The sequence below is a fragment of the Acartia tonsa genome, chromosome 6 (genome assembly GCF_053477335.1).
Source record: "Acartia tonsa isolate MP-2025a chromosome 6, ASM5347733v1, whole genome shotgun sequence".
NCBI classification, from domain to species: Eukaryota; Metazoa; Arthropoda; class Copepoda; order Calanoida; family Acartiidae; genus Acartia; species Acartia tonsa.
Genome location: NC_137265.1, coordinates 49,444,059 through 49,457,847, shown reverse-complemented (window position 1 = coordinate 49,457,847; position 13,789 = coordinate 49,444,059). Strand labels below are relative to the sequence as shown.

The 13,789-nt window shown below is 35.2% G+C and overlaps 1 protein-coding gene across 1 annotated transcript in view; it reads left to right on the top strand.

Moving 5' to 3' along the window:
• Jarid2 (Jumonji, AT rich interactive domain 2) overlaps positions 1-13,789 on the top strand; it is a 69,954-nt gene that overhangs the window by 15,829 nt on the left and 40,336 nt on the right. Inside the window, exons 24-32 of the mRNA XM_080165182.1 lie at positions 98-255; positions 1,077-1,166; positions 2,400-2,625; positions 2,952-3,142; positions 5,008-5,158; positions 7,537-7,638; positions 12,083-12,223; positions 12,529-12,638; positions 13,085-13,163. Of these exons, the coding sequence (XP_080021308.1) occupies positions 98-255; positions 1,077-1,166; positions 2,400-2,625; positions 2,952-3,142; positions 5,008-5,158; positions 7,537-7,638; positions 12,083-12,223; positions 12,529-12,638; positions 13,085-13,163 (1,248 nt within the window). The remainder of the gene's footprint in view (positions 1-97; positions 256-1,076; positions 1,167-2,399; positions 2,626-2,951; positions 3,143-5,007; positions 5,159-7,536; positions 7,639-12,082; positions 12,224-12,528; positions 12,639-13,084; positions 13,164-13,789) is intronic.

The window sequence follows — 13,789 nt, the reverse complement described above, 5'->3', positions numbered from 1 at the left end:
TCATTTTGCACAAAAATATAAAAGTAATTATCTTTCTTATTCACTGATGGATTTTTTAAAGTTTCATTTTGCAATGTATTATTAACGAATATTTCAGGTGATCATGACTGCAAAGTTGGTGACAAACCCGGACAAGAAGCCGATCAATGCAAAGATCCTGGGCAGCAAGACTATTGAGTCCAAGGTTAAGATCTGCGAGGGAGGGGGTAAAGACTCCCCCTCTGCTTCGTATGCCCACACAACATCTACCCCCAGGTTTGTTAAGCTCGGGGAAGGGAGGGGACATTGATAAGTGGGTAATTTTGTTCATTATATTAGGGGGTGTTCATCAAATAATCGTTCATTTTGTTCTCCCTTAAAATTCTTGCTAGCTCCAATCTTTTGATAAAATGTGATTGTCAGATAGTTTTTGAGTAAAAAGAGGAGTATGCACGAACGAGAGCAAGTGATTCTAAGCACCTTCCAGCAGAGATTCTTAATTTCTTATGCTTAATATTGTTAACCTATTTTTTTTAAAAATAAGTTTTATCATGGTTTGATATGGAAAAAAAATTTGAAATGTTAGGCATGTTTTTACTATATATCATCAAATGTTTTGCTGAGCTCAAACTGTAGTGAGACAAAAGTAAACTTTTTCCATGAAAAATGTTAATTAAAAAAAGGGATGGTAACTTATAATATTGTAAACAGTTTTATTAGCATACTTTCGTAATTTACAGCATTTTATTTATATTTTGGCGTGTTATTTTATTTGAACCATTGAAATTAATAAAACATTTAATGATATTTCATCCAATAATACTTACAATTTTCAAAGTTTCATCCATAGAAAACCATGGTGAAACTTAATTCTTTTAGTTGATATAACTATATATCAAACATAACGCGAATACACAGGAAAAACCTGACTTATGACCTGAAAAATGAAGTGAACAGAATGTTTTGGCCTCAAACGAGCTCAATCAGTGAATCGGCTTTTAGGATGCCAAGACTATGGTTCTGCAATTTATGTGATTTGTTCAGAAAGAAACTGTTATAAGTTGCGTAGCTACCCTATATTTATACATTTATTTTAGGAAAGTCCGTATGCCAGTAGCTAGCCCAGTATCACCAGTCTACCCCCTAGATGAACATATCTCCCCTATTCAAGATAAAATTAAACCTAGGTAGGATTTTATTTATTTTTTTCTGACAACATGTTTAGCAGACACTTAAGAAGCATAAAGGACTCACTCTAAGACGCCGTGGCCCCCAATTATTATTTAGGATTTATTTAGCTTGTTAGCTATTATACCTTTTTCCTGACTTTGTTATTATGTAAAAACACAGAATACTAATAAGTACAACTTTTAGTTTTCTTTCATTTTTTTCTATTCTTTTAATTCATTGAAAAGAGATGTCTGGTTAATTAGAGTTAAATAACTAAGGAGCGTAGGTACTCTATAACAAGGGTATGTTCATACGTCACTCGTTAAAATACAAACTGCAATAATTTACTTTCGCCTGCTCCTAACTCCACAATTTGATATCTCCCCCGCTCTTTCCTTATCTCTTTCTTTCTCTCGCTCCCTCTTCCTCCGCCTTAAATTTTTGGTTTTTCGATGAGTTTAACAGTTTTTTGTTCTATTTTTTAAGTACAATATTAGATATTAGCGGCTACGCCCTTAGAGGCCTTTAGGGGCACTTTAGGAGGAGAGAGTCGAATTTTATAACCCAATTTATTATTTTAAATTTTTAAAGAAAAAATAAATATTTTTTTTTCGGGGGGGAGGGGGGGGGCCGGGGGGTGCCTCCTTATTTTTAATTATAGTTAAAAAATAATTCAAATTTTTTGGGGTGGGGGAATTTTTTCTAAAGGGAATATCTCTTGGGAGGGTGGTGGTATCCTCCCCCAAAATAGTTATAAACCTTCCCGGGACCTATGAGAAGCTACCCTGTTCAGCAGTTAGCGAGATCCTTCGTTACAGACAAACAAACAGACAGTCATCGCTCTACTTTGTATTATAGATTGTTAGCTTAAAATTTCTGCGCTATTTATGAACATTGTTCAATTGCTGCGCTATTTAGTAACATAATTATTCCTGTTTTTCTAACTAATTGGTAGTAAGTACAAAAAAATGAAGTGCAATAATTACCTTATATAAATCAAAACTATTTGTACACAAAAATATTTAATTTTCAAGGTTTTTTGGTATTTTAACAAAATAAAAAGTTAAAAGGGGTCTAAATGTTATTGAAATTGGATTGGGCCGGATACTTTTTTAGCCAGATATTGGAGACTGAATATCCGGCTTATTTTTAGAGCCGGATATCCGGTAACCGGCCGGATATCTGGCCAACGTTTGTTATCCGGCTAAACATAAAAAGAATAATTTCATCAAGTTCTTCATTTTTCTCAGTCGAATCCGTCGAACAGACGATGCCATACCAAGCACAAGTCAAGCGCGTGATCCCGGATCTGTCCGCCGCGCCCTGCACTCGCCGCCACCTGTGGTCGCGGCCAGTGCGTCAAAAGCCAGCAGTGTTGGCGGGGAGCCACGAAAACGGCGGCCGAAATGTTTGATTGGAACTGTGCATACGGAAAAACAATTTCCACGGCTTGGGCAACATGCTCAGATGATGCAGGTTTGTTTTACCATCATAGAATTGTCCTATTGATTTAAAACTTTTCTTACAGTATAGAATTAAGGATACTTAGAATTATTGAACAATGTAATGCAGTAAAAAAAGATTGTGTTTGTTTAAATCACCTGTGGTTATAGGTAGACCCAAAGGATTAGGGCACAGAAGGTATAGGCCCCCAACGGGCTAGGCATAGGAAAAAAATACTCCCACCCGTTATTTTCAATTCATTATAAATGAAGGGGAGGGGTTTCAACTTTGGGGAAAAACGCTTACTTTGTCTATTGTCCTATCTTTAATTGAGTTCTTAATAATATTGTTTCATTTAGGCCCCTGTATTCCGACCAACTGAGGCTGAATTCAAAGATCCGCTGCGCTACATCCAGCGGATACGCCGCCATGCTGAACCGTTCGGCATGTGCAAGATCATCCCGCCGAAGAGCTTCAAGCCGGAGTGCAACGTAGAGGACGAGCTGAGGTTCACTGCCTACAATCAGTATATCAATAGGATGCATAATAGGTAGGTTTGGTATTCAAGTTTTAGTGTAGCAAAGCGTGATAATCCTATTATATTAAGTAGTAAGTTTTTTTTGGGGATTGAAGCTTAAGATCTCAATAACTAGGTTTGGTATACTTGTTTTAGTGTAGCAAAGCGTGATAATCCCATTAATAAAGTAGTAAGGTTTTTTTTTGGGCTTGCAGCTTAAGATCTCAATAACTACTGAACCGATTGGGTTATCAATTTTAGATAAGCTTCACATAGGTCCTGTAGTGGTTCCAGTACAAGTACAGAGCCCCTAGATGCTAGGGGCGAAGTCTTTAGTAGTTCTATATCGCATCGTATTATAGACAGATTTACGTGGATAGTAAAATGCAGGGAAAAGGGAATGATATTCTAACAAACAATTCTAAAGGAAAATTTCCTTACAATCCCCTTCCCCTTTTCCTCCCCTTCTTACCCATCCCTTTTCAGTTACATGGAAAAACTAGATATACCCCCCCCCCCCCCACCTTACTTTTAAAGGTTTTAGTGATTATTTGTAGAATTGATTGTTAAAATAGCCTGAGTAAAATCGTAATATGTGATATTTTTTTTATAATTAAACTACTGAGTGTATAAAACCAATGTTACATAATAGGACTGTAATATTGAATAAGATTCTATGAACATATTAATTAATCCTCAATAACCTTTGATTGCACCAATAAAACAAAAACGGGAGAATCTTATAATTCACCAGATCATTATACATATCACACTCCTCTTGTTTAATTAAGTGGGGGGGGGGGGGGGGTAATGCAACCATCTCAATGAGTAAATCAATGGCACATAGAATTCGAATTTTGATCTGAAATTTTGCATGAGTAATCCTTGGTAGGTCTATTTTCCCTAAATCGAACAAAAAGTTGGAATAGTAACGGCTAACTGCTGCCGACTCAGCCGTTAGATTAAGGGAAAATAGACCTATCAAGGATTACTCATGCAAAATTTCAGATCAAAATTCGAATTCTAAGTGCCATTTACTCACTGATTACGAGATGGTTGCATTACCCCCCCCCCCCCCTTAAGTAATTGGGGAGGGGGGGTTATTCGGCAATTTTCAGTGAAATGCCCGTCTTTCTGCTCTTCTGAAACGTGAATTTCTCGGCTGTTATTTAAGATAACCTTGGAACAATGAGCATAAAATAAAAATTTCCTAAATAAACCAATTAAGCAAAACCAAAAGAAAGTTGTACAACAACAATGGGACCATTAACAGTTTTTCTCGTATTCATTCGAATCCGGTGGATAGGAACCGGTTCTCATCCATACGAAAAAACTATGTCTATCATCGTATTATATACAGCTTTCTACGAATATAGAAATGTACAATCATAAGATTAAAACTAGTTTTTTAGCCCGTGCCTTCGGCACCACGGGGTTAAAAAAACTAGTTTTAATCTTATTATTGTACATTCTATATCCGCGGAAAGCCGTTTATAATACGATGAAAGAAATAACTATTACGACGTTGTATTGATATACGTAGAATTAATTAGTGTACTATTAATGTAGTTTATGTACTAAGAAAAATTAGATGTTTTTAATTAAATTCTTATATAAGTAACTATTTCTTACCTTGAAGAAGGAATATTATGTCCTATAAAACTTATTTGAGCAAGAGAAAACTTTTGATTTTTCCCCCGTATCTAAAACTCTGTATTTAAAAGGAGACGGCTGGAAAAAAAAGTCAAAAACCATCCTAAGACATTTACTAATAATATATCCTAAAACCATCCTGAGAGGTATGTGAAGCTTCCCTAAATGTTTATCAGTGCAGTGCAGGTTGGCGAAATCTTAATGGACAAAAAAACTATGTTTGAATGTAATATTCATTATTGTAGATGGGGTCCGAACGCGAAGGAGACGGCCGCCATAAAGAAGTACCTGGACACGCAGAACGTGGACACGCGGGCGCATCCGCTGGTTGGCGGCCTGGAGGTGGACCTGCCAGCTCTTTATCATGCCGTACAGAGCTTCGGCGGTTTGTCAGAGGTAAGGAGAGCAGCCATGTCAGGCGGGTGACTTTAAAAGTAAACAAGGCTGACAACATCTATGTGTAAAGAAGCTAATTAATACAAGCAATCAAAATGTAACTGTCGGACTAAGTGGGCTTTTGAGTAGTTGCACATTGATTAGCATAATCCTAAAAACTTAAAATACATCTATTTGTAATAGATATTGGAAGGGAGGCGACATTGGCCTGAAAACTTTTAACAAACAATTTTAATCAACAATAGGGTTTTTTTGTTTGTGGTCATTGGGAATGTACATTAATTTAATGTCCATTGTCTATGTAATCTCTCGAGATCTCTATAAAAAACACATCCCCTAGCTAAAGGACTTGATAACGTGTGGAAATCTATAATACAAAGTAGAATGATGTCTGTCTGTCCGTCCGTCTGTCCCTTAAGATCTCTGTAACCACTGAACCGATCGGATTCTATTTTTCAGGGTATATGCCTACTGGTCCTGTGGTGGTTTTAGGCTATTTTCTTGGAGGGTGGGACACCCCCCCCCCAAAAAAAAAATCCCCCCTAATTTTTTTTACAAATTTTTACGAAATTGCAATTTTACGAATTTTTACGAATTCGCGATATTAGGAATTTTTATGAATTTGCGATTTTACGAATTTTAACGAATTTGCGATTTTACAAATAGAAGATGTAATAATACCTTTTGGAGCAAAGCCCCTAGTGGCTATGGGCGAAGCCGCTAATTATATATAAAGTAGCTGAACAGATTAGGTACTAAAAACATTTTTTGCATTGCAAAAAATGTTCAATTGGCAACAGAGATATCTAAAATATCCTTTTCCTATAATTGTTTGGAGCCTAATCAAAGAAGATTAAATTAAAATTGATTAAGACATTTTCAGGAATATAAAGTAGATTTTTTTTTCTGAAATATTTTTAAAAATATTGCACTTTAAAATTATCGTCGTTGATTTGATTTATTTTCTGATTTATAAATATACAATAAGTGCTTTAACTTTTACTATTACTAGCAGATTCGCCCCTAGAGGCCTCTAAGGGCACTTGGGGAAAGGGGGGGGGGGGCGGAAGTCGACCCTCAAATGAACCTTCCCTGGACTTGTGAGAAGCTTTTTTGTAAAGGAGAACCATATCGGTCCTGTGGTTATTGAGATCCTTCGCTACACGCCAAAGACAGACCTACATATTGTTACTTTTTTTTTAAAAAGGACTAAAGTACAAAAAATTTTCTATAGATTCCTTTTCTCCAATATTCGTGGAGATTTTGCTTTGCTCTGATCCAGCAAATTTTATCTGTCAATCTAACTAGCACTGCGATAACTCAATATTTGGGACCTATGTTTGCGCCTCTATACTCCAGGAAGGGAGGGGACATTGGACTGTAAATTAGACTGCAATAAAAAAAATCGTCTTATTTTTAAAATCAGGCTTTTTATATGTTATTTTAGGTTAGGTTATATTGGGTTAGGTGATTACCCCACAGGGTTAGGTAATTGGCCCCGCAGCGTTAGAGCCTCCCGCAGGGGCTAGAAATAGGAGAAACGTTACTATGAAAAATACGAAGAATCGCCCCATAAGGTGCGATGTTACGAAAGGGACTATACCCAAAAATTCTTATTCGTTGGTTTTAAACTTTGACTTATATTTAATCTTGATTGGTTGATACAAAGAAGAAGTGTACAAACTTATCCATCAATAATTTTGATTAATAGAAGGGATAATTTTTTATCGTAATTGGTGTTTCTAACCTATTCGTCCTTGATCAATAATTAAATTATGAAACTTCAGATAAGATTAATGAATTAGTTTGGGATTTAAAAAATATTTTCATTTTTGTACTTTTGTATTTAATCTTTTAATAGACGTGTGGTTAAAATTATGAATCAGGGAAAAGGGAATGTGATTCTGACAAACAAATTTCCCCTCAACCCTCTGCCCTTTTTTCTCCATTTCTTACCCACTTCCCTTCCAGTTACACCAAAAACCAAGTTTTACTCGCAACAAAATATTTATTTTTTGGCAATTTCAAATAGAATTAATTTGCTGAACAGCAGTCTCTGTAATGAATGAATTCTCTCTTTTGCTTAACTTTATAACTATCGGCTACGGCCCGAGAGTTCTGTAGAGACACTAGAGGAAAATGGAGGGTCGACCCTCCAATTTTAGTTTTAATTTTAAACAATTAAATAGAAATAATTTAGGTTTTTTTTGACGATTTCTCTTGGAATGGTGTAGGTACACTCTCCTAAGGGAGTTTTAGATCTGCTCTGGACCTTTAAGAAACTCCGCTGTAAAGGAGAACCATATTTGTTCTGCGGTCAGTGGGATCCTTGTTACTTTACATAAGGAATTAACCTTAATTTTGTAACTTTTGTTTAGGTTATCCAAAAGAAGAAATGGAATAAGATAGCTGAGTATATCCGAGTGGCTAGGGGAGGATCTCATGCTAGTGCTAATAAACTAGATGATATATATGTCAAGGTAATTATACAATAAGATAGCTCAGTAGTATCTCTGTGTGGCTAGGGGTGGATCTCATGTCAGTTCTAATAAACTAGATGATATCTATGTCAAGGTAATTATACAATAAGATAGCTCAGTAGTATCTCTGTGTGGCTAGGGGTGGATCTCATGTAAGTTCTAATAAACTAGATGATATCTATGTCAAGGTAATTATACAATAAGATAGCTTAGTAGTATCTCTGTGTGGCTAGGGGTGGATCTCATGCCAGTGCTAATAAACTAGATGATATCTATGTCAAGGTAATTATACAATAAGATAGCTCAGTAGTATCTCTGTGTAGCTAGGGGTGGATCTCAAGGGATAGATAAAAGATATAGATAGATAGATACTTTTTTTGGGGGGGGGGGGGGGAAGGGGGGGGGGTCATTTGGGTAGATTATGGTTTATTTAGGGGGTAATTTACATTTCAGATATTTTTGCGTATTTTAAAGAATTAAGAATCTAGAGGCCTACAGGTTCTAATTCTGCAATACTAATTGGCCGTTGTGTATGATTTTTTTTATTATAAATATCTTGACAATGACATATAATAACTGTTTAGTGGATTTTGCTTTATTCCTCAGAGTTAATATGGGGGAGGTGATTACCGCTAATATTATAAATTTTTGCCTATTTCAGTGATTGTTACCGTACGACACACTTTCCAGTGGAGCTATTTTAGCAATTACTTCCCCCTCCCCCAACATATCATTTTTGGAAAGTATATACTTTCCGGAAACCAATCTTTATGTGGAAGGTATTTTTAGAAAGGGGAAAATGTGTAGAAAACACCCATGTAAATTAGAAAATCCGCAGAAATCATTTTTAAAAGTTATTGGCAAACATTTGCAATGTTAATTTGCAAAATTAATTTTATGCCCTAAATGACATATTCTGAAATAAATCTTTTATGAAAGTTTATTATCTATGAGTTTAGGACATGCTTAAGACATAAAAAATATTTTCAGTGTTACTTTTTTGCCCTACATGTGAAAAAAGGCATTTCTCACATTTTATTATAGAAAATTGCATATAAACAAAATAATTTTTTTTTCTACAGTCAACATAATAATTGGGATAAAATCTTTCATTTTAAATGTAGAAGTCAGATAAAGAATCCTTTTTAGAGCAAATATAGTGCAAAAAGTAACCAAGACGTTTTAGCAAAGTATGAATATCTAATGAAATAGATACTTTTAAATTTTGATATACATATCAGATAAAAATATATAAAAAAAAGAGATCAAAAACTATAAAACAAGGTATATATTTTTTTCACTCTGTCACTGAATAAAGAGCACTTTTAGGTTTGATTTTAACCAATGCAGCACTTAAACACTCATTTTTCAAGGTAAATAAACAAAATGAATGCAATTATACAATTAAGTCAGTTTAATAATATAGTAAGCCTTTTTGTAGCAATTTTTTTTGTTAAAATTATTCTTTATTTCTATAATAAACTGTATAAAATCTAATGATTTGAAAATTTGTAATTAAGAACTTCATTTTTACACTGTTTAGACATATAAATTACAAAGAAAAAGATTAAATCCTTTAAGTTTGAATAATACTTCATATATTTACATAATAAAAGCATTAAAATTGTTAAAGATTAAAAAAAAAGATAAAAATAAGTAATTTTTAAAATCATTTTGTGTCGTCTTCATAAATTATTTCCCCTGTTATATTTTAGTCTGGTAGAATTCATAATTATAAATAACCTTTCTTGAGCATATATATGTTTTATTAAAATTAATTATAAGAATGTAAAATATTTTTTGATTGATTTAATATTAACAATTCACCTAACATTTTGTTATTTTACTATTTTTTGAAACTCTTTTATTTTTATTAATAATTCTATTTAACACAAAAAGCTCATAGGGAGTTGATAACCTTTATTTCTTGCTTTGTATTCTAATCAGGTATTTTATTTGACTAAATTTTTTAAAACTATACAGCATGCATGTTTGTGTCAATAATGAACACATTACGGGTTTTTATGTACACAAAGTTGTTTTAAAGCAAGAAAAAAAATATAATCTTTCTAGTAACTAATATACAATTTTGTAGTTTTAAATATGTCTGTATTTTGGTTTCTAAAAAAAGTACTATACCAACAAACATGCATGCCTGAAAATTAGTTTCAATATTCGAATTAAACAGGAAAAAGAAACTAAGTCGTCGTTATAATTATTGTTTGTTATTTTTGGTGTAAGGTTTTTTTTGATGAAACTTTTTTGGATCTCGTGAATTCGATTTCTGCGGATTTTCTGGTTGACAGAAATGAAATCTACACATCTTTTTTAGCTAGATGGCATTTGTCTGGTTAAGATTGGATAAAAAATTCTTTGGTTGGTTAAATTTAATAAGTGTGCCCCTAACTACAAATAAACAAACTTTTGCCTATTTCAGTGGTTGTTACCTTACGACCCCTTATCCAGTGGAGCTATTTTAGCAACTTCCCCCCCCCCCCCTAGATATACCACACTTTTCTGGGATCTTGCTGAGTCAAGTATCAACTGTTGGGAATATCAAAGGATGACTCCATGCAAAATTTGAGCCGGATCCGGCCAAAACCGGCCGTGAATTTTATGAAAAACCGTTTTTTTCCGGTTTTTAGGGGGTATCTGTAAATCGATTCAGCTGGAGCAAAACCGGTTAGAGGTACAAAAAATTTTACTTCACATAAAATTTAGCCAATGCAATTGCCTACAAAAATGTACTTCATCATCAACTTGATTGGACAACTCTTTCCCCTCCTAAATGTCCATTAAAACCTCGGAAACGGCAAAAATCGCCAAAAATCACGCCTTCGGCGGCAAATGACGACTAAACGGTCAGCCGGAGGCGAATGAAACATAAATAAAGAAATGTCTGCCTCAAAAAGTTGTTCAACATCAAAGAGATGCTTGAAGTCTCTAAAACGACTCCTTCCCCTCCTTTAAGGGGAAAAACTGAAAAAACGTGATTTTCAAAAGTATGCCCACTTCGCTGGTGTGGGGGGCACTGAACCCGTCACCCCAGGGTCACCAAATATAAAGTCTAGGCGGCCCACAATGCTGAATTTTCACCAAGTGAAAGTCTTGTGTCATTATCTTTTATGAGAAAAAAGTTATTAATTAATTAAAATTTCAAATTGTGATTTTTTGATGGATTTCTTTGATGAAATGACAGGCTGGTCAATTTTTAGGCCATTTTTTGCGGTTTTTGGGCCGTCACGCCCAAACGGTTTGAGATAATCTCACAGGACCTTTTGCCCGACCTAAGCCTGGTTATTTGTGAGGTCTAAGAAAAAAAAATCCCGGATTGGATGAAGCACGACGTCGCTGCGTGCCGTCAAAAATCGCTGGTCGGCTCATTTTGCCCCCTCAAACCCTCAACTCGTGCCATTTTTCTGTGTAAAGATTATAATTAAAATCTTTTGCATAAGTCTGTTTTTTTTTTCCTAGACCTCACAAATAACCAGACTTAGGTTGGGCAAAAGGTCCCGTGAGATTATCTCAAACCGTTTGGGCGTGACGGCCCAAAAACCGCAAAAAATGGCCTTAAAATCGACCGGCCTGTCATTTCATCAAAGAAATCCATTAAAAAATCACAATTTGAAATTTTAATTAATTAATAACTTTTTTCTCATAAGAGATAATGACACAAGACTTTCACTTGGTGAAAATTCAGCATTGTGGGCCGCCTAGACTTTATATTTGGTGACCCTGGGGTGACGGGTTTAGTGCCCCCCACACCAGCGAAGTGGGCATACTTTTGAAAATCACGTTTTTTTCAGTTTTTCCCCTGTTTCATTCGCCTCCGGCTGACCGTTTAGCCGTTATTTGTCGCCGAAGGCGTGATTTTTGGCGATTTTTGTCGTTTCCGAGGTTTTAATGGACATTTAGGAGGGGAAAAAGTTGTCCAATCAAGTTGATGATGAAGTACATTTTTGTAGGCAATTGCATTGGCTAAATTTCATGTGAAGTAAAATTTTTTGTACCTCTAACCGGTTTTGCTCCAGCTGAATCGATTTACAGATACCCCCTAAAAACCGGAAAAAAACGGTTTTTCATAAAATTCACGGCCGGTTTTGGCCGGATCATGCTCAAATTTTGCATGGAGTCATCCTATGATATTCCCAACAGTTGATACTTGACTCAGCAAGATCCCAGAAAAGTGTGGTATATCTACCCCCCCCCCCCCCACCCTCCCTAACTACAAATAAACAAACGTTTGCCTATTTCAGTGGTTGTTACCTTACGACACATTATCCAGTGGAGCTACTTTAGCAACTTCCCCCTCCCCCTAACTACAAATAAACAAACTTTTGCCTATTTCAGTTGTTGTTACCTTACAACCCCTTATCCAGTGGAGCTATTTTAGCAACTTCCCCCTCCTACTAACTACAAATAAACAAACTTTTGCCTATTTCAGTGGTTGTTACCGTACGACACATTATCCAGTGTGGAGAGGGAGGAGCTACTACGCCTTGTAGAGGAAGAGTGGGCGGAGCGATCCAGAGAAAAGTTGGAGAAATCTAGGCAACAAGAACAAGAGGACAAACAAGAATCGGAGGTCAGTAGAAATATTGTTGGGGGAGAAAATAAACTGAAGAATGAGAACATACATAAGTATCATAAAATAAAAAAAACATGGATAGACATACGGATAATGTAATTTTAAGAATAGTTATTTAGTGTTATAAGAAGAAGTAGAGGGGATAAAATAGAAGTATGCGACAAAATATTACAAAATCTTTACATTTTGATGTAAAAAGTTCTTAAGTTTCATGACAGAAAGAATTAGGGACAAAATGGCGTGACTGTGTAAGCTGTCTGTCTATCAGACAGTCATAGACACTTACTAAATTTTGTTTCTAGGAGTCTGAATCCGAATCTGAATCTGAGGAAGAATGTGTGGTGAAGGGAAAATCCACCAGTTTGGCGGCCTTCTACAGGCTCTCCAGAAACCTGCTAACTACTGTTTTCAGGTAAACTTTATTTGAAACAGTTACTGTATATTTAGGATTGTTGTTAGTTCCCTCTTACCCATGTGCTTAATATTTTTTTTCTCTTCAAAATATTAATTCCTGGCAGTTGGTTAAATATATATTTAAATTTGACTGCCTTTCCTGAAATTTTATCCTAACCCATTTGAAGTCAAATTAATTCAGTAAGATATTATTAATGTTTTTATTAGGGTTGGCAATCCAAATCCGGAATCTAAAATACGGAATCCGTCCAATTTTTAGCTTCACATAGGTCCTGAAATATAAAGGCTATTTTTTTGTCAGATTTAAGACTTGGGCTGGTTTTAAGCTATTTTTCGAATTCCACCATTCCCTTCGAGCAACTTATATCATATATTAAAAATGAAACACTTTTGAACCTAGACATGAGAGGTTCAACTTACAAACAATATTTTGATTGTTTTTAGGGATGTTGAGAATCCCCTACCCCACGAGGTGGAGGATGAGTACTGGAAAATAGTCGCTGAGAGGGATGTACATCTCCAGGTATAAATAATAGATAGATAGATATATATACAATATAGCAACAGGATCTGAGTGTGTCATATCTGTCTGTACCAAAGGATCTCGCTAACCGCTGAACCCATATGGTTCTCCTTAACAAGGTAGTTTCTCATTGTAGGTCCTGTGAATGTTTATAACTAAAACAAGATAAATCGCCCCATTTCTTCTACCTCAGGTGCCAGTAGAACCCTCTAGGGGCTTAGCCGCTAGTTCACTCTATAACAGTATATTAATTATGGATCTTAAAGAATGACAATGGACAATTAATTGATGTTGACTCCTAGTTATTATAAACAAATTTACCCCCTCAACAATTCATGCTTTATAACAAACGAATTAATTACAGTCCATTGTTCCCTCCCTCCATGCTTTCTTGTAAAGAATTCTTTATCTAGACCTTATATATCTATTGGGTAAATTCATCGACATTACAGAAAAACCCTAGAGGGAGAAAGGGTTAAATAACTGTATCTCCCCATCGCAACCGCCTTGTTCAACCTTTCTATTGGGTCATTGAAAATCAACCAATGGTGTCGCTTATATTAAAACAGCCAAGTGACAGAAAATAGTTTAGAAGCAGACGAAAGAGGTCTTTGAAAAATTAAGGG